The sequence below is a fragment of the Eurytemora carolleeae genome, unplaced genomic scaffold (genome assembly GCF_000591075.1).
Source record: "Eurytemora carolleeae unplaced genomic scaffold, Eaff_2.0 scaffold52, whole genome shotgun sequence".
NCBI lineage: Eukaryota > Metazoa > Arthropoda > Copepoda > Calanoida > Temoridae > Eurytemora > Eurytemora carolleeae.
In genome coordinates this window covers 350,862-371,990 of record NW_019396055.1, presented here as the reverse complement: position 1 = coordinate 371,990, position 21,129 = coordinate 350,862, and the positions used below count along the sequence as shown (strand labels likewise).

The following is a 21,129-nucleotide window of genomic DNA, read 5'->3' as shown; positions in this document are numbered from 1 at the left end:
GTTAATAAGACAGTAAAATAAAAAACACAAAAATAATAATAACTTTAATAAATAAATAACAAATAAATAACAATAGTAATAGCAATAGCAACAGTAAGAAATAACAGAAGTAAATAGAAAAATCGATTCAATCAGTATTGAGTATACAAGAAAGGAGTCTACGGTTTTCTGCTTTTTATTCACCATAACGATAATTATATAGTGTATAGTCTTTTTGCATCTTTCGCAAGATTCGGTTTAAAATTATCTTTCATAACAATATAACAAACATTTTTTATTATGTGTCACAGAAATACTTTGGCTGCGAATGATCTTTTTGAGATTCTATAGGTGACCTTGATAAAAAGGTAATTGATTTAATTGAAATATATTTTCACATTTTAATAGAATCTTGGAAACGAAAGGTCTTCGTCACAAACTCTGATTTTCTAATCCCTAAATTTTTGCAACCCAATGTTTTGTACCTCAGATTTTTAAAACTATGAGTTTGCTAATTATATAAGATAATCTCAGTTTGAAATTTCAAGGAAAATCAAATAAAATCCAATATAAATGGGTAAAGGGTTTATGTTCAAATAAATCAAATTCCATAACAAAGGAATTGTGTATCTTCCACAATCCATGTATCTTTGAAAACTAATGGTGAAAACTTTTGACATTTTGATCTTACAGATTTTAAAGTTTGAAATATCATCGGATTGCAAAGAAATAGGAATTAGAAAATCAGAGATAGGGACAAAAACTTAATTCCATGTTGAAATATACAAAAATTCTGGAACAATTTGATAGAAACAACATATTCTGCCCTATCTGTATAAACTGTGATTTTTCAACGTTTTCCCTCTAGTCCTGTGTTATCTATGTTGGGTTAGAGTATAAACTGTAATAAACTTGAACCGTGACCCTGAAACCTCTCAACACTAATTACTTCTAGATTTTCACCTCGTGGGAACCCGGAGAACAGTTTTCACAATTACCCTCGGTATATTCTGGTTTACGTGAGATTCAGGAGATCTTGGAATGATATTTGGCGGAGTTCCTCTTCCAGGTCTGTTTTAGAGTTGAGATTTCTCGAGGATTCTTGGTTCATGTTTAGATCTTGTCGATCCTCATTCAGTGCCCAGTTCAATCTTTAATAAAAATGAGTTTCAACAAAATAAGATAAAAGAATTATAAATTGTAATTTAAGTGAATAAATTTTAAAAGAAATTGAGTCACAAACATTTTCTGATCTCTATATCTTTGCAACCTGATGGTATAAACCTTTGATATTTCAAACTTAGATTATTTGATCTTACAGAATTCATAGTTTAAGGTCAGCGAAAAAGATATGCGAATTAGAATGTCAGACTCAATTACTTTAAATTAAAATCCAAAAATTTTTCAATTTTGAAACTATTTAAAGTGTGGTCTGCGTTGTTTCTTGGTAAATTGAATAATTAGGCCATTTTGGATTTATCTAATTGATAGAATTAATTCACTAGTTAGAACTTCAAGAAACTAGAAAAATACCAGAATTTGAGGATTATGTTCTTGATATCAAGTGTCTCAACTAAAGCATTTTACCGAATATAATAAATATTTTGAAAATATTAAACCTGTAATATTGTTCTGGGTTCAGTTGATTAGGGAGCTCGTCATTATATTGCTCGTCTGATTCTAAACCTAGAGTAGTTTTTTCTTCATATTTTTGCTCTTTATCTTGTTTTATTTTAATTAATGCGCGCAATAAAAAAAAATTTAAAAACGGATAGATTGTGGTCTTTTCTTTTTCGTTCGAAATTATAAAATCCTTAATGGTATTTTAAATTGGAAACAAGATCAAAAATTACAATGTTTTCGCTCTAATTATCAAAAATTAGTAAATAAATAAAGGTTATTTGCCCAAATATTCTTTTTAATCTGTTTTTCACAAATTATTTCTTCTCTAATACTTTTGCTTTTTATATTCAAGACTTATATATATCGTGTCTTATTTTTGTCAATTAAAAGAGATGAGCCTTTGCAACAAGATCTGATTTTCTCATCCCTATATCTTTGCAACCCTATTTGGTAGACCTTAAATATTTCAAATTTTGAATTCTGTTTGATCAAATAAAATAAGTCTGAAATCTCAAATATTTAAACCATCGGGTTGCAAAGATTATAAAATTTTTGCTGCAAACACTCAATTCCTTTGTCCTTCATACTCTAAGTTCTGTTTCATAATTAATTTTCAGAAATTACCGATTGAAGGTTTTCTAAAGATTTGAAGAATATTATCTCCTCCATTTATAAACTTTAAATCATCCTCTTCTTCCTTCTCATTAGTTGCCAGGTTGGAGAAACTAGGACGAGCTGGAGCCTCATCAGCAAATATCTGCTCCTCTATTCCACCAGTACGGGACAGATCTGTGAGAAGATCTGCAAGCTCCGGGTACAAGGATTCACTGTTAAACTGTTGAGGTTTCGGTAGTTCTTCCTTCCAGGGATCCAGGTTCATTCTTTGAATACCTAAACATAAAATACAATTTCAGTTTAATTAGACGTTATAACACTGGAAAGTGGATTAATGTGGAGTCCAAAAAAAAGGGCTCCAGAAATCCTAATCAACCTTTTTTGGAACACCCTGTAAAGTTTTCAAGTATCGCGGTTCGCCCATCTTCTAAATCAACTTTTTACTGTGGCTGTATCAGTTACCATATTCTCTTTATACAATATAAACAATTAAAAATCAAATTTCGTGGATTTAATAATATTTTTTTCCACATTTTTTTTTTGTTTCACAAGAATCAAAAACTTTAGGAAATAAGATTTTGTAATTTTGAGCATCCATAAACCTTCCGTGGGTTCATGTCAGGTCCCACACAAACTGATCGGCCCAAACTGTCTTGGCGTTTATTAGATACAAACGGATAAACAGACAGACAGACAGACAGACAAGCAAAGTATATATATAGAAGTATAGAGCACCTTGTCCTTTACAAACTGTTCTCTGGTTCGCAAATTGATCAGGTTGAAGGAATGCAAACGGTTGAAGCATATCAATATCATCCAAACAGTCGCAGATAACCCGGGCTAGGCTAGTTTTCCTGATCTCCTGGAGCTGGGACGGAGTAAATGCTCCAGGATGATCTCCGTTCTCATACCAGAACCTGTCTCCCTTCCTCAGGTTTAGAAACTGTTGACCAAGGATACAGGAGAAGGTTGGGCCGACTATTCCTCCAACAACAGGTTTCTCGGCCATTCCACCTGAATACAAATAGTCTTAAAACTTTTTCCTTAATTACTCTTTACTACAGGGTGTCCCAATAAACATGGGAATTCAGTGACGAATTCGATATCGTCTTTTCAAATAATTCTTTGATTTAGTATAGTGATACCTACTGAGAAAGCTGTAATCTGTAAGAGTTTCGTCTTCTAAATTCACATTTTGTTTGTTTATGTTTTGACTGCATACGCTTGTACTTAGTAAAACAAGAAAATTACAGTATTCAAACAGAGTAAACTTGTCCGTCTTCACTGTTCATCTTGCGGAGACATTATAGACACATCTTTACAGTTTTTTACACTTTTCATAAAATAAACTCTACCAGACATAATAATATTATGGTTTTTGAAATTAGGCATTACAATGCTAATTCATAACAAATACGATATCCAATTCGTCACTTAATTCCCATGTTTTTTGGGACACCCTGTATTATATTGAAAAATTAAGACAACTTAATAAATATTTGCAGTATGATTTTGTTCCTGTAGGATTTAAATGACGATTTTTCATTAGAATGCCATACTTTTAATTTTACCTAAAAAAAGTGAAGATGACCTTTACTGACCTGTGAATAGATCAATATCGTCCACGTGTTCGTAAACGTTTTCTAATCGATTCACGGTGGTCTTCTCCATGACAGTTTCCATCTGTATCCAGGCTGTAAACCTCTTCAACCCACACTGCTCTCTCCAGATATTATACGGAGCTAGACCGTGATCCCGTCCTCGTTGGATGTTCAGAGACATCAGATCCATCCCGAACCCAGATTTCGGAGTCTAAGAGTTTAAACATATAAATCATCAACATGAAATGTGTCAGAATAATACCGAAGGGCGACCTTTAGTATCAATTAAACCTTTCAATGAAATCAGAAAGTTACAGTCCCCCTCGACGCTTAAACCTCAACGTCCTAATTGGTGATATGGATGGACAACTTTCCCGTCCAAATCAATGAAGCTTAAGCAATGGATATCGGGTTCAGTCTCAAAATATTTAGCTATTTTATACAGTTTAATTTCGGAGATACGGAAAGAATTGCAAAAATGTCATTTTCTAAACCTACTGATAATGGAATGCTGGGGAAAGTTAGTTTTTAATTGAATAATTATCAGGAGCTCTTTATATTTTATAACTATTTCTTTATTTTTCAATTACTGAGATTTTTGTATAATAATAATAACCCCTATGAAGAATTGTCCAGACGACATTTTATAAGTTCTTTCGATGACTCCGAAGTTCTGTGTTAAACTTTACATAAGTTTTACACTATGTTTTTAAAATAACGGGTTTTCAAAATCGCTAGAGATATACATTTTGTCATTGTTATTAGAAGAATGTAAGCTATGTATCAACTACTGCCTGATTACCTGGAAGAGACGATTGGTTAGCTCCTCAGTAATAAATTCGTCCCTTCTTGCCATCTTGTCATCACATAAACTCAGCAGTATCCTATATAGTAATAAACTTTACTGTCTAATTTATAAATATAATTTGAAATCCGCTGGGTCCAAACCTTTCATATTTCTAACTATGGCTGTTTGATCCAGCAGAAGTCATAGTTTGAAATATCACTGGTCTATGACATTAAGTTGCAAAGATATCGAAATTAGAAATTCAGGAGATCAATCATAATTTACAAAGGTGATTCAGGCAGGTCAATCATATTTTACAGAGAAGATTCAGGCAGGTCAATCATATTTTACAGAGAAGATTCAGGCAGGTCAATCTTATTTTACAGAGGAGATTCAGGCAGATCAATCATATTTCACAGAGAAGATTCAGGCAGGTCAATCTTATTTTACAGAGGAGATTCAGGCAGGTCAATCATATTTTACAGAGAAGATTCAGGCAGGTCAATCATATTTTACAGAGAAGATTCAGGCAGGTCAATCATATTTTACAGAGAAGATTCAGGCAGGTCAATCAAATTTCACAGAGGAGATTCAGGCAGGTCAATCAAATTTTACAGAGGAGATTCAGGCAGGTCAATCAAATTTTACAGAGAAGATTCAGACAGGTCAATCAAATTTCACAGAGGAGATTCAGGCAGGTCAATCAAATTTTACAGAGAAGATTCAGGCAGGTCAATCATATTTTATAGAGAAGATTAAGACAGGTCAATCATATTTTACAGAGAAGATTCAGGCAGGTCCATTATAATTCAAAGAGGAGGTTTAGGCAGAAGGGCTGCTACATTCGGTTCCAAAGATATAGGGATTAAAAACTTTGAGCTTTTGTGGCAAAGACTCAATTCCTTTTTAAATTCTAGAGAATACAAACCTTGTTTTCTCCGGGTATACCTGTCTACTGAGCCGAAATTATGAAGATTACTTGGATTATTCATCTCCTTGTGAAGATCTACATGAAAGGGAACCGTTCTAAATTCCTTGTTGCATCTAAATGTTACAAGGTTTATTAAATAGTCTTTTTATTCTTATTTAGCTCCTATCCCATCCTGGTTTTAGTCTTTCTTACACAATAGTTTTGCTTATTTTAGTATATTAGAGTAAATAAATATATTACCAAAATCCTAACATCAAACGAATTATTTGCAAAAAAAAGTCTAAAAAATGTTTTTTTGAAAATATTTTCGCTTTTTACTTTCCCCAAATTCCACGCGTACCTGCTGATTGTGTTCTTGACTAATGAATGGCCGAATCTGAATGCTGCAGCGCCGAAAGCGTTCGCCACGGTTGGGTTGACGGAGGCGTTGTACCCTCTATAATATCCTCGCGGAAGAAGTCTTAGTTCAAATATCTCAAGAACCCTAAACACAAGAATGGAGTTTAAATTTTTTATTTTTTTTTTTATCTCAACTCAACTTTCGTTTTCAGAGCTCAAAGTGAGATTAGTGTTCTGAAGAACTTAGGTGCAGTTTTCTGAACTCAATTTTAGTTTTCTGAACTTAAGTTTGGGGTTTCTGAACTCAATTTTAGTTTTCTGAACAAAGTTTTAGTTTACTGAACTCTATCTTAGTTTTCTGAATTCCAAATCAAGTTTTTTAACGAAAATGTTTGTTTAAACACAGTTTTTGGAACAAGTTTTGTTTCATGAACTCAAATATAGTTTTCTGGACTCATTAGTATTCTGAAGATTAAGTCAAGTCAAGTTTTCTGAACTCATGATACAACTGAGCTGGAAACTTTAGAATGGTGGATATCGAGATCAATGCTTAATCCTCTCTTTTTCTTAATATCGACACTAACCTAATCTAGTACTTGTATCCTGAAAAGTGTAAAATATTCAACCAATCAGAGTCGCGTATCATTATCCGGTGAATTTTAAATTTGACGCGCCATTTAAGGAACGTGAGGGACTCCCTATTGATAAAAAACCGGTTTTTGATTTTTCTGTACTAAATCCGAAAAAGAGTGGATTAAGTAAAAAATTGAAAATTGGATATTCTGACTCTGTCGGGATTAAATCCCGGGCTTCTAAAGTTCCCAGCTCAACCTGAAAAATTTAAATAACTTTCCGTACCTTGGTCCGAGAATAATAGGGAGCCACTCATTGTATGTAATATGCTGAACAACTGCACCAATAAATCTCCGGGTCTCAAGAAACACTCTAAATTACAAAGGAATTGAGCCTTGGCACAAACTCTGATTTTCTAAACCCTTTATCTTTCCAACCCGATGTCTTAGCTCTTTGATATTTTAACTATGATTTATGATAGATTAAATGGTCTAAGTTTGAAATATCAAAGGTTTACATCAGTATGCAGCAAATATATCGGGATTAGAAAATTTGAGTTTGTGACAAAGACTCAATTCCTTTAAATTCATATTTGCTGCAACTTAAACTTCAAAAAGTAAGTTTATAGTTGGTTCAATATCATCAGACAAAAGGAAAAATTCTTAGCATCATCCAAATCAATTTAAAGTTTGGTATTTATTGTTTAAAGATAAAAGTGCAGGAGTTTCATGAATCCAAGCTTTAACTATTTTTATCAATACAAAATATTTTATGACAACTGAAACAAGTTTCTGATAAAATGTAAAAAAAGATGTATTAACCGAAATATCAATCTATGCATTTTATAAAAAATTGATCCTATACATTCTTTTGGGCTTGTCTGATGATTTCTTAGATCAGGACTCAAAAATTTTCTTTCAAAAATTCGTTTACAAAAATTAAATAACTCGAAAAATTTGGTAATTTCGTTTTCGAAGAGGAAATGGTCACAACTATAAATAGATAGATTGTAACTAGAAATGGGAGGCAGCACCCAATACCTTTTTATCCTGCCTTACCTATCATCAGACCAATGAGGATTTAATGATCCCATCTCTACAGCTACTCTATTATGCTCCCTGAGCCAGAGTGTGTGCATGGTTGCTAGTCCAGGCTGCTCATTAACCCGTTCATCTCCAGCATGGAAGCAGTGCAGGTTCGGACTCTTGATCCGACATGCTTCCTCAGCTTCCAGGGACTCCAGAGGAGGAAGGAGGGGTTTACGGATATGGAGATCTGTGTATTTTAGCTTACCTAGGATAAACATTAATACAATTTTTCACCTTTTTTGAATTTTATTCAATCATGAGTCATATCACTATTCAAACTAGGCTATACTCATTTTTTTCAAAAAGATTAATAATTGATTAATTTCTGTTGCTTCGTTTATTCTTTTGAGAATTTAGTTATGAAGCTAAATTAAATAATTTTATCATTTCAAAAATCAATATTTTAATCAATTTTTAATTAAGAAATGCATGAATTAAACGGAACTATTTATATACTATTCATAGGTTTGTCTCGATAATAGATTTATGGTCAATTCAGTAATTTTTTTGTTTTTTTTGAACTTTCAAAACTTGTAATTATGTTATTATTTCATGGCATTCAAATTACTCTTAGTTACTCTAACGTACAACAGTATTTCATTAGATACGAATTCTCAGACAAAATATTTCGAATCTTGTTTAAATGAATGCAATTTTTTCTTTCTCTTTCGCCAAGAGAAAGAGGAGCATCCGTTCAACTCGTTGGAACCGATTTAAACTAATCCACAAAATCAAAAATTGTCAGCTCAAGAGGGTGTGTGGCTAAAATCTCCAACCTTTTTTTAATAACCGAAGAGAATGCTGGTCATCTGGTGTACTCCCGTAAACATTAGATGCGTCTATATAGGATGTAATCTGGTTTATCTGGTCACGTGGTCCCAGAGAACAGTCACGACGGGGTCCTAAACAAAATTTAGTTATAAAGACAAATCGAATTTGATTTTTTTTTCATCTATTTATCATATATGATTTTATCTTAATATCTATTTATCCTATCTGATTTAATATTTATCCTAACTTACTATCTATTTATCCTATCTGATTAAATATTTATCCTATCTTACTATCTATTTATCCTATCTTACTATCTATTTATCCTACCTTACTATCTATTTATTCTACCTTACTATCTATTTATCCTACCTTAATGTCTATTTATCCTACCTTAATGTCTATTTATCCTACCTTAGAATCTATTTTTCCTACCTTACTATCTATTTATTCTATCTTATATCTATTTATCCTACCTTAATGTCTATTTATCCTACCTTACTATCTATTTATTCTATCTTACTATCTATTTATCCTATCTTAATACCTATTTATCCTACCTTACTATCTATTTATCCTATCTTACTATTTATTTATCCTACCTTACTATCTATCTATTCTACCTTACTATCTATTTATCCTACCTTAATGTCTATTTATCCTACCTTAGAATCTATTTTCATACCTTACTATTTATTTATTCTATCTTACTATCTGTTAATCCTACCTTAATGTCTATTTATCCTACCTTACTATCTATTAATCCTATCTTACTATCTATCTATTCTACCTTACTATCTATTTATCCTACCTTAATGTCTATCTATCCTACCTTAGAATCTATTTTCATACCTTACTATTTATTTATTCTATCTTACTATCTATTAATCCTACCTTAATGTCTATTTATCCTACCTTACTATCTATTTATTCTATCTTATTTATCCTATCTTAATATTTATTTATCCTACCTTACTATCTATTTATCCTACCTTAATATCTATTTATCCTATCTTAATATCTATTTATCCTACCTTACTATCTATTTATCCTATCTTACTATTTATTTATCCTATCTTACGATCTATTTTTCCTATCAGCTTACTATCTACATATTTTAACTGGAATCTACATTATATTTACCCATTTATTCTGTTTTACTTAAATATCGTATTTAACAATCTTTGCGTTTTACCTATCAATTCTTGCTACATTTCTTTCCTATCATCCTATTTCTCCATTCTTTCAATTTTTTCTACATTTCTATCCTATCTTCTCAGTTCTCCGGCCTTTCTATCAATTCGTTCCACATTCTAGCTATCTATCTATTCTTTAAATTGTCCAGCATATCTATCCTATCTATCTTATTTAGTACCTGGAGAACTCCGTACGAATTCCATACATGAAACATTAAACTTGGAGTAGAACGAATCATCTGCTGGAATCTGAAGAATAAATTCTCCATTGATAAATCAACCTTGAAGCTGGTTTTATATTTTAAAACTGTGGTTACAGTTTGATATTTCATACAATTATCATATATCGAACTAATCCTTAAAGGAAACTGTAAACGTAATTTCAAGTTACTCTCCATGCAAAAGACGTTAATGCCCGATTTACAACAGTACTTCTAAAAGCTTTGTTTGATTAAGCTAGAATCAGATATCAATGTGTTTGTTTCTTTAAACTGCAGTTTATTTTCATTCGTGGTTCCTCTGCAAAAGTGACTGGTCCATTTCTTGCTTTTAAGAAGCACTGCAGAAGTTATCAGAGTTAAACACTTTTCGAGTCAGAAAAACGACGATATCTTCCACATTTTTTTTTGCATACTTGAAACTACGCTAAAGTTCTATAAATTATTAACTATAAATTATAAATTATGCTTTAAAATTTCTTTTAAATATTTTGAAAGAATTACCATAATAGGTTGGCAGTCTGGATGCATGGTTTCAGGAGATTGAGAACAACACTTCAGGATAGATTCATTAAATCCTCTGAAAATTTTTAAATTAGAAAAACTTCGATATGTTTTTCATCAAAATACCAAAAGTTTTACTAAATCCAAGATTAGTTTTGTCAATATCAATGAAGACAAAAAATAAATTCTGTCAAAACGTGCTGAATTGAGAGCAAGAAACGTAGATATATGATACAATAGGTTGTTTCTGCTACAACATACCAGATCGTAAATTATAAATTAAATTCGGCATGGTGCAAAAGTACTAAAAGTATTCTTTAAGATATTAGTTGTAAATAGGGGAAGTTAATCGGTTTCATTAGTGCTACTTCAACCCGTCGATATTTTGAGAGTTAATTTTGAACTAAAGTATGCAAACTCAGAGATGCCTATCAAGATTATGCATAAAATTCCTTTCAAATTCTTAATCTTGGATCTTTTGTTAATCTGGCTATACCCAGTCAGGGTTTGACGGGGGCTTTGATCAAGGGAGGAATAACTAAATTAAAGATACAGATCGGCAAATTAATAGTGATCACAGTGGATTTCGAGATCAAGAGTACATTCAGGATTATGAGCATCCAAAACAACAGTTCCCTGCTCTGGTCCCAATACCTGATGCATAACTTTCATAACTGTGTTGATCGTTCTGAGTTTTTAGAACAAACAAAAACTATTGATAGAATAGTCAATGGTGTGGGTTTACCTTGTGACAGGTGTGGAGGTTATATCATGATCCAGGAACTGCCCCCACTGCATCACCATCATGGTGAACTGGTTTGTATCCTTGCTCACGTCCCTGTGTATCATAGAGCTGATGATACGAGGATTGGGAAGAGGACCGTTGGATACTGATCGTCTGAAGGCCTCAATACCATCACTAGTATTTTTTAGAATTAGTTCTTCTTAGTTTTTTGTTTGTTTTAATAAAGAATTTTTTTTCCGTTCAGAAGTCATTGATTTGCTTGAGTTTGAACTAAAAGTAAAAAGGATTTTCTTGTTTATAAAAAATTTTAATGTTTATGTGCACAAGTTGGAAATAAGCAAATAGTTAAGCATCAGTTATTGGTTTAAATGTTATATGTGTTTTTCATTAAAATTTTATTAATCTATTATTTATCAATTTCGAAAGTTCCTTATAATTTAATTTTATCAGAAACTCCAATTATTAAAATTTTAAAATAAAGAAATTCAATCCTTTAAAAAAACATATTTTCTATTTTTAGAGAAAATTGATTACTCTCCACTTGTTTTTTTTCCTATAAGGGTTATTACCATCAGGATGCAAGGATATAGAGAAGAGAAATTAGAGTTTGACGCGAGAACTCCTTTAATCCTAAGTTCGATAATTTCTTCAACGTTAAAATGAATCTTGAAGTAGTTTTTTCGAACCTGTAATCCGGAGGCAAGAACCTGAGGAAAGGTGTGAAAGAAGCTCCCCAGGTTGGATGATGAAAATTGTTGCAAGTTCCATCTGGAGTTCGGAACAGAGCAGCGAACCCGGAGCATTCGTCCTGTCTTGCTTCACGGTTTCGGAGCGGACAATCATCAAACAAGGACGTGCTCCGGAGCTCAACCCTCTCCAGACCATAGAGAACCTGCTGCCTCGTTAACATAAACCTGGATCATAACATATCTACTGTACATATAAAGTAGAGAAAACATCTAAGAAAATGCTTCATACCGGAAGAAAAGACTTAAAAGACGTTGCCCCCAACTCTGATTTTCTAATCTTTGTACCTTTGCAACCCAATTCTGAAGACCTCAGATATGTCAAACTATGCATTCTGTAAGATCAAATAATCTAAGTTTAAAATATTACAAGTTTACAAAATCAGATTACAAAGATGTAGAGATTAGAAAATTTGAGTTTGTGACAAAAACTAGATTCCTTTATTTGATATCTCAAGTTTAAGTTGAGATCAGCCGGTGCCAAAAATGGAAAAGAAGAATAGATAAACTCACTGTTGGCTTAGTAGACTACTGGCATGAAGGGTAGCGTAGGCATACTTGGAGAGATTCTTCGATCTCTTCTTCTGTTTGTTAAACACAGACACAAAATGGGCAGGCTCAGACTTGTTTAGAACAATCCCTTTATCATAGAGAGCCTTCTCCTGGAAAGCATCATGAATTATTGAAGGATATGTCTAGATAACAATTCTACTAGAAATTCGGAGTGCAACATCTCTCTTTTTTAGAACAATCCCTTTATCATAGAGAGCCTTCTCCTGGAAAACATCATGAATTATTGAAGGATGTGTCTAGATAACAATTCTACTAGAAATTCGGAGTGCAACATCCCTCTTTTTAAACACATGCAATTTCCCGAAAAAATTCTTGCTTGAAACTTGCCAAAAAAAACTATTTTATTTCAAAAAAGGGGAAAATGAATTCGCGAATCTGATGAAGTATGATAAAAAATTTAGTCTTTGCTACAAAATTAAATTTGTCAATCTTTATATCTTTGCAACCTGATGGATTAAACCTTTGATATTTCAAACTATTTGAATTCATAATTTGAAACATGTGAGGTTACCGACATTGGGTTGCAAAGATATAGGGATTAGAAAATCAGAGTTTGTGGCAGAGACTAAATTCCTTTAATACATAGGTAAACTGTTATTAGTATTATTTCAAATTAAGATATTTTTTAATTATCGTTTAAATACAGGGCAAATCATAGTGTGATTTGCAAAATTGTACCTTCTTTTGTCCTGTATAGTGTTTTTTTTTTACGGACAAATTGTTTTTAAATGGTTCTTAAGGTTTATACTGAACAGAATATAGTAAGAATAAAGAAACTAGAGAATTTAAATAACTTTTACTTAAAAATTAGACCAGAACTAAAAATTGCGAATTTTCTGTGATTCTTTGATTCAATCTTTAAATTTTTTTTAGATTTCGATAGAAATAATTTATATACACATTTTTGCTTTTCTGAACATTTGAGTTTGAGAGAAAAAAAGGTTCGCGGATTTTCTTTTGGGCCACTAGAGTACCAAAAAGAATACAAAGGAATTGAGTTTTTTCCACAAACTCTGATTTTCTAATTTCAATATCGTTGCAACCCAATGTCGTAGACCTTTAATATTTCAAACTAAGAATTCTGTTATATCAAATAATGTAAGTTTGAAATATTAAAGGTTTACATCATAAGGTTGCAAAGATAGAGGTTTTACAAAAACTGAATTTGTGGCAAAGACTCAAATCCTTTTCAAAAAATATTGAAAGAACACCATACAGGAGAGTTGCACAAAAAAGGTACAATTTTGCAACAGGCGCTGCAAATCACACTTTTTTTTGACTCACCCTGTATATGATTAAAGAAGACAAAGGATTCGAATCTTAATAATGAAAATTATTGTCTATAACGTAATTTAAAGTGATTCTTAAAATTAAAGAGAGACATGAACAATTCAACAATCTGAGATAGGATATGGAATTTAAAAAGACAAGACCATTTTTTAAAATCTTTAGTTTAGAAATCTAAGAATCATTTCTTGAATTCATAATTTGAAACATGTGAGGTTACCGACATTGGGTTGCAAAGATATAGGGATTAGAAAATCAGAGTTTGTGGCAAAGACTAAATTCCTTTAATACATAGGTAAACTGTTATTAGTATTATTTCAAATTAAGATATTTTTTAGTTATCGTTTAAATACAGGGCAAATCATAAAAGTGTGATTTGCAAAATTGTACCGTCTTTTGTCCTGTATAGTGTTTTTTTTTACGGACAAATTATTTTTAAATGGTTCTTAAGGTTTGAACTGAACAGTGTATATTTAATACTTTATAGAATATACTAAGAATAAAGGAACTAGAGAATTTAAATAACTTTTCCTTAAAAATTAGACCAGAACTAAAAATTGCGAATTTTCTGTGATTCTTTGATTCAATCTTTAAAATTTTTTTAGATTTCGATAGAAATAATTTATATACACATTTTTGCTTTTCTGAACATTTGATTTTGAGAGAAAAAAAGGTTCGCGGATTTTCTTTTGGGCCATTGAAATACTAAAAAAATTACAAATTTTCAAAAAATATTGAAAAAAAACACTGTACAGGAGAGTTGCACAAAAAAAGGTACAATTTTGCACCAGGCGCCGCAAATCACACTTTTTTGACTCAAAGATTAAAGAAGAAAAAGGATTCGAATCTTAATAATGAAAATTATGTCTGCGTAATTTAATGTGATTCTTAAAATTAAAGAGAGACATGAACAATTCATTATGGTGCCTTTTCACCTTTATTTTATACACTCTGAGATAGAATTCGTCGATTTGCCGTTTGAAATTGAAAAAGACATGACCATTTTTTAAAATCTTTAGTTTAGAAATCTAAGAATCATTTCTAGAAAAAAGTGCACCAAGGTTAATAAATTTTCATCTAGAAAAGATATCTTCATCATCCTTAAATTGTGAATTTGTTAATATTTCAGATGGAGGATACGTTCAAATATATGATAAAAAAGTAAGACCTGAACTGTGATGAGGTATTCGCTCTGGTTCAACCCGAACCTGATAACCTTCTCCAGCAGTTGGGCGTGCTTCAGCTGAGCGTCATGATCCAGATCATAGGATCTGTTCTTGATCCCAGCTTTATCTTCTAAATCCCATTCCTCCTGATTCTCTGTCTCTATATTATCTCCGAGTCTGGTTCCTTGTAGTCCTTCCTCTTCCTCAGTTTGTTTAATCTCCAGCTGATCAGTAAACATTAAACCTAAACGTAATTAAGTTTTTCAACTTATTCAGAAAACATTATCTTTTTATCAAATTAGTATCATCATCAGTATATATTTTTCTGATTACAATCAATATTAAATCATTAAATCATGTAAATAGATATAATTTTACATACCTAAAATAGGTATAATGTTACATACCTAAAATAGATATAATTTTACATTCCTAAAATAGATATAATTTTACATACCTAAAATAGATATAATTTTACATACCTAAAATAGATATAATTTTACATTCCTAAAATAGATATAATTTTACATACCTAAAATAGATATAATTTTACATACCTAAAATAGATATAATTTTACATACCATATAATTTTACATACTTAAAATAGATATAATTTTACATACCTAAAATAGATATAATTTTACATACCTAAAATAGATATAATTTTACCTAAAATAGATATAATTTTACATACCTAAAATAGATATAATTTTACCTAAAATAAGAATGGTAATGATCAGAAAAAAGTGGAGAGATTTCTCGCTCATTTTATGCGCCTAGAAAAAAAATTTGTTTTATTTTTCAATTTATATTTTCCAATTCCTCTCTTTTTTCTAAAAAAATGTATTTCTGTATCTTTTTTTAAAATTGTTTTATTAAGATTGGAGTATAATAAAACAAAGGAATTATAATTCGATCTCACAAAGAAATTAAGTCATTGCCACAAACTCAGATTTTATAGTTTCATATCTTACTTATGGTGTACACCTTTGTCTACCATTAACTTTGCTCCGTGTAAAGTCGTCTTTAACTTAGATCCCCTCTCGGAGACACCAAAACCAAACCAAATAATTTTAACCTCCGGTTTCTTTGTTCTCCCTGTAGGAGTATAAACAACCTAAAGCATTGTGAATCCATCCATTTTCAAAAGCTAAACAAAGAATATTTTCACATAAAGAATTAGTGACTTTCGTTAATAATTAATTGTCATTTATTTCAGAAGTTTAAAACGTCTTAGTACTGTCCAACTACTTAACCCCTTTGCTATCAGAAAATAGATCGTAAGAATTTTTTCATTATAAACATTCATTGTAACAGTTTTATATGTTATCATTTATGTAATTTTTTCAGGAAATAAAGAGAATTCTTCATTTTCGATTTTGATTTGGGGGTTAATCTGTTGTTTATCTGTTCAACTTGAGAATCTTGTTTCTATCCGTCAACAACCTTATATATTTCAAACTATGAATTCAGTTAGATAAAATACGCTTGAGATGATTCAAACCACCAGGTCGATAAGATGAAGAGGTCAGAAATTTTGAGGTTGTAGTAAACATCGTGGAATTAATCCGATATAAAATAATTGTCTATACCTCGTGTATTTTTCTATGTTTTGAGTAGAACTAAACTTCTAAACTCAGTTCAACCATTTCTCTGAAAATATTAAATATTAAATATTAATCATATCTTGTGAAGTTTATAGATATCAAAAGTTGGAGAAAACAAAGAACAAAAATCTTAAAATTCGACTTCTTTTATTAGAAGATAAATCTTCTTAGCTCTTGTATTTAAAGTGTGCAACAGAGTAGAAAAATATGATTAAAGATGAGTTGTTTAGTGGCTTGGTTGAACAATTACAGCGTATATCTGGAGAACCTGGATGTACGGATATATCGTCCTTCAACTCTTAGAAAACTATTTTAATTGTTTTCTGGTTTCACATTCTTTAAGTGCACTAGTGATACTAGATACTAGATACTAGATACTAGATACTAGATATACTAGATACTATAGATACCAGATACTAGATACTAGATACCAGATACTAGATAATAGATACTAGATACTAGATACTAGATACTAGATATTAGATACTAGATACTAGATACTAGATATTAGATACTAGATACTAGATACTAGATACTAGATACATTAAGATACAAGGAACGATATCTTGTAGGTCGTAGTTCTGTGTTCCATTCTCCTGAATATGGAACGAATCTGTCTGGAACGATTTCCTGGGAAATCAGAAATCTGTATTTCCGTGTTCCATTACTATAATTTTCGATCTATATATATACTTTGCTTGTCTGTCTGTTTGTTTGTATCCAATAAACGTCAAAATGACTGAACCGATCGGGCCCAAATTTTTTGTGGAAACTCACGTGACCCCAAGAAAGGTTTATGGATGATCGAATTTTCAAAAGTTTGCATTTAACAAAATTTCGATTTTTAAAAATTAATAAAATCCACGAAATTTTTTCTGTTATTGTTTTACAATGTATACAAAGAGAACACGTTCTCAATTGAAATAGAAGATGGGCGCGAAGTGCCTTAAAAGCCTAGTATTTGTAAATATGACATCCATATTCCATAGAATAGATATTACAGAAATTATCCTAATGGAACTGATTCTATATTTCTAAATCTACACAGTATAGAACTTCTAAATGAAACGAATAAATAAAGATTTCTCCAACATGAAACTTCGTTTCTATTGAGAATTCAATACGCACGAGTATAATTCCATGGAAAAATTAAAATAGTTAAGTACTCTCAGTAGAGAGTACAGAACCAGGACCAGGAGTTGATGGAGTCTAGCACTCTCAGTAGAGAGCATAGAACCAGGACCAGGAGTTGATGGAGTCTAGTACTCTCAGTAGAGAGCATAGAACCAGGACCATGAGTTTGTGGAGTCTAGTACTCTCAGGAGAGAGAGTATAAAACCATGAGTTTTTGGAGTCTAATGCTCTCAGTACAGAGTACAGAACCAGTATAAGAAGATGATGGAGTTTAGTACTTTAAGTAGATAGTATAGTGCCAGGAGTTGATGGAGTCGAATACTCTCAGTAGAGAGTATAGAACCAAAAGTTAATAGGATGATTATTTATAGAACTAAGAAATATCTACACAACCCTCTGATATTCACAACTTGTTAATAACAACGTTAAGGTTGGCTTCTCATCTAAATGGATGGAATTGAAAATAGATGCACTGCAGAAAATCATGAACATTCTCTTTAATACATGAATCAGGAACGTCTTGGCTGAATTTAACAAGCGTAAAGATATTCAAGGATGAGTTTAGTAAAGGTATAATCAGTGAAAATCAATATCAAGTATGCCAGATGTTCACAAAGCGTTTATCCTTTATAATAACTCTTTAAATAGGTTTTCTTTCCTTATAATAACTCCTTAGGAATGATTTCCTCCTTTAAAAAACTCTTTAAGTAGGTTTCTTTTTTAATGATAATTTCTTGGACTAACTTTTGTTCCGAAAATAAGGTTTTGAGAGGTTTTATTCTCAACAATAACTCTTCTTTTCTTCTCCTAACTCTATATAAGTTTTGAGAGGTTTTATTCTCAACAATAACTCTTGTATTCTCCTCCTAACTCTATATAAGTTTTATTCCTTGAGAAGAACTAGCTTTGTGGTTAGGTTTCACCATATTAAATCTACTTATTCCATCTGACTGATTGAATCCGGTCTGATTGAATATCCAGTCTGGGTAACTGGCCAGTCCTTTCAATAAATCATATCATCAAATCTAATCATATCGCATTGTCAGTTTTTTGTGTTTGACCAAAACTGCTCTGATAACATGCAGTTGGACGGGAAAAAAAATGTTGGCCAGCCTTACCATCACTAGTCACTATGCTATTCTTTACAGTCCAAATATTTTTAAAGTGTCAAAGTTCTATTTTTCCTCGTCCCGCCCGCGATTTAAAAGCTTCGACTCGAGTCGTATTTTCTTAAACCAAGCTTTCAGACCCAATCTTAGACCCAACTCTGACGACAGCTAGTGTCACATGATTGACAGCTTCTAGATCTTAGACTCAACTTACGGAGTTAGGTCCAATAAAAATGGTTGGTTTTATTGTTGAATAATTGGGTCAATGTTGAGTCTTGTTCTCATCAAAACCCGGAATGCGCAAATTCCAATTATGAAAATCCGCCCAAATTCAATTTTAAACTGGTTTGAAAACTCAACTCTGTGGAAAATTAAATTCAACTTAAATCCGAAAGCCCAAGCTGTAAATAAAGCCCAACGACAGCTTTGACCTGAGTAGTATTTTCCCGGTTTTTTAAAATTGTTGACTAGTCGGCGATTTAAAAATTCAAAAAAATACGACTCGGTTTCAAGCTGCTGTTGGGCCTTATTTACGGCTTGAGCTTTCGGATTTAAGTTGCATCTAATTTTCCACCGAAATTGTGATCCTAAAACCGGTTTAATATTGTATTTGGCGGATTTTCATGGTTTCAATTGGCGCATTTCGGGTTTGATGAGAATAAGACTCAACATTGAGCCTTATTCTCTACTAAAACCAACCAAGGTCGGTTTTATTTTCATTATCCCTCACTCAACTTAAGTCGAGCCTAAGATTTTGAAGCTGTCAATCACGTGACACAATGTGTCATCAGAGTTTGGTCTTAGATTGGGTTTTAAGCTGGGTATGAGGAATTATTACTCCATACCAAGCTTTTAAATTGCGGCCAGAGCCAGTGATTTAAAAGAATTCGGGAAAATACGGCTCGAATCTAAGCTATCGTTGGGCCTTATTTACGACTTGAGCTTTTGGATTCAAGCTGCATCTTATTTTCCACAGAGTTTAGTTCCAAAAACCGGTTTAATATTCTATTTGACGGATTTTCATGGTAGGAATTGGCGCATTCCGGGTTTTTATGAGAATAAGACTCAACATTGAGCCTTATATTCTCCACTAAACCCAACCAAGGTCGGTTTTATTATCATTGGGCCTAACTCCTTAAGTCAAGCCATAGATCTTGCAGCTGTCAGTCATCTTGAAACAGCTGTCGTCAGAGTTGGGTCTTAAATTCGGGTTTAAGGAATTACCAACGATAATATATATATAGATATGCAGACAGGTATAAATTTAGAGGTCTTGAGAAAATGTGCAAAAAGCACCATCTCTGTCGTACGCATGGCATTTTATCCTCTGGATTGTTGCTCATTTATCACTTTGTTTATGCGTGATAACACTAAATGCGTACTATAGTATCAACAATGTATACTGCATATTGTACTTAATGAAACAAATTAATCAATGCAAATAAAACTGAGGTAGGAAAAGTTTAAATGTGCAAGTTGTACTGAATGGCATACGTAAATTAACGAAATTTCAATAAAAATTATGACTATAAAAGTACATCGAGTCTAGGACAAATTACAACTGATCTGATCATAACATAAACAAAACGCGTACTGTATGTTTGTGTTACCTTGAAATTTAGTTTTATTGGTCAAACAGGTCCAAATAGCAACACTTGAAATATACAGGATGCAATACGCGTACTGTATGTTTATATAACATAAATGCGTATTTCCTACAGATAGCAGAAAGGGGAGAAAGGAATATAGAAAGTAATCAATTTGTTATAGATGTCTCTTTTTGCACATTTTCTCAGATTTTCAAAAATTAGTTGTCTGCTACAGGCAATTTAGGAAGGAGGTTTCTACCTGCCTGCGTATCTATATATATATTATCTTTGGGAATTACGCCTCGAGCCGAAATTTTTAAATCATAGAAATAAGAACTTGAAAAATATGAATCATCGATTGTATAAATAAGAATAAAACATGGAAAGTAAAACAAATGGATTGTGCCAAGTTTGTGTTAAAAGATTTATGTGAATTGTAAATAAGGTTTTTGTAATATATCTATCTGTCATGTCTGAAAATTAGTCCTAAGATATATCAGACAAAACAGGTACTAATTACAAAACCCTTAGCAACGTTTCAAATTAAAAGATTGAATGAAAACGACGTTAAGTCCGCTTTATTCTGGATGTTTCTGTACTATGGTGAGTAGTATAGTATAAATACTCTATACTTAAGTAATAGTTCCCCTACTCCTCTGTCTCCCCTCTCCCCCTTCCCCCATGGTTCGTGACAAGTGTGGATTCCAAGTGTAAAAAGTGCGAAAGAAACTAAAATTAATGTTCTTTAATAATACTTTAGTACGAGATATTGAAGGTTAGCTATTGCGTGATAATCATGGAGTAAACATCCTTCATTAAACTATAAGGTTAAATTCAGTAAACTTGAACCACCGTAATAAAACCCGTTAATCATCTACTTTTACTTTTACAAACTGAATACATCGAATACTTGGATAATGGTATTTTAGCATTAAACCTAAACGTAA

At 31.9% G+C, this 21,129-nt stretch overlaps 1 protein-coding gene across 1 annotated transcript; it reads right to left on the bottom strand.

Moving 5' to 3' along the window:
- Positions 1-45: 45 nt before the first annotated feature.
- On the bottom strand, positions 46-16,398 carry LOC111707052 (chorion peroxidase). Its single transcript, XM_023480052.1, has 19 exons — positions 16,336-16,398; positions 15,459-15,519; positions 14,745-14,986; positions 12,230-12,378; positions 11,657-11,884; positions 10,971-11,144; positions 10,226-10,301; positions 9,683-9,752; positions 8,313-8,438; positions 7,507-7,741; positions 6,734-6,820; positions 5,877-6,020; positions 5,554-5,649; positions 4,621-4,702; positions 3,819-4,029; positions 2,953-3,231; positions 2,227-2,493; positions 1,599-1,665; positions 46-1,130 (listed from the first exon to the last, which is right to left on the bottom strand). Exons 2-19 carry the CDS (start codon positions 15,508-15,510, stop codon positions 995-997), a joined length of 2,721 nt encoding a protein of 906 aa, XP_023335820.1. The 5' UTR covers positions 15,511-15,519; positions 16,336-16,398; the 3' UTR covers positions 46-994.
- Between the last annotated feature and the right edge of the window lie 4,731 nt (positions 16,399-21,129).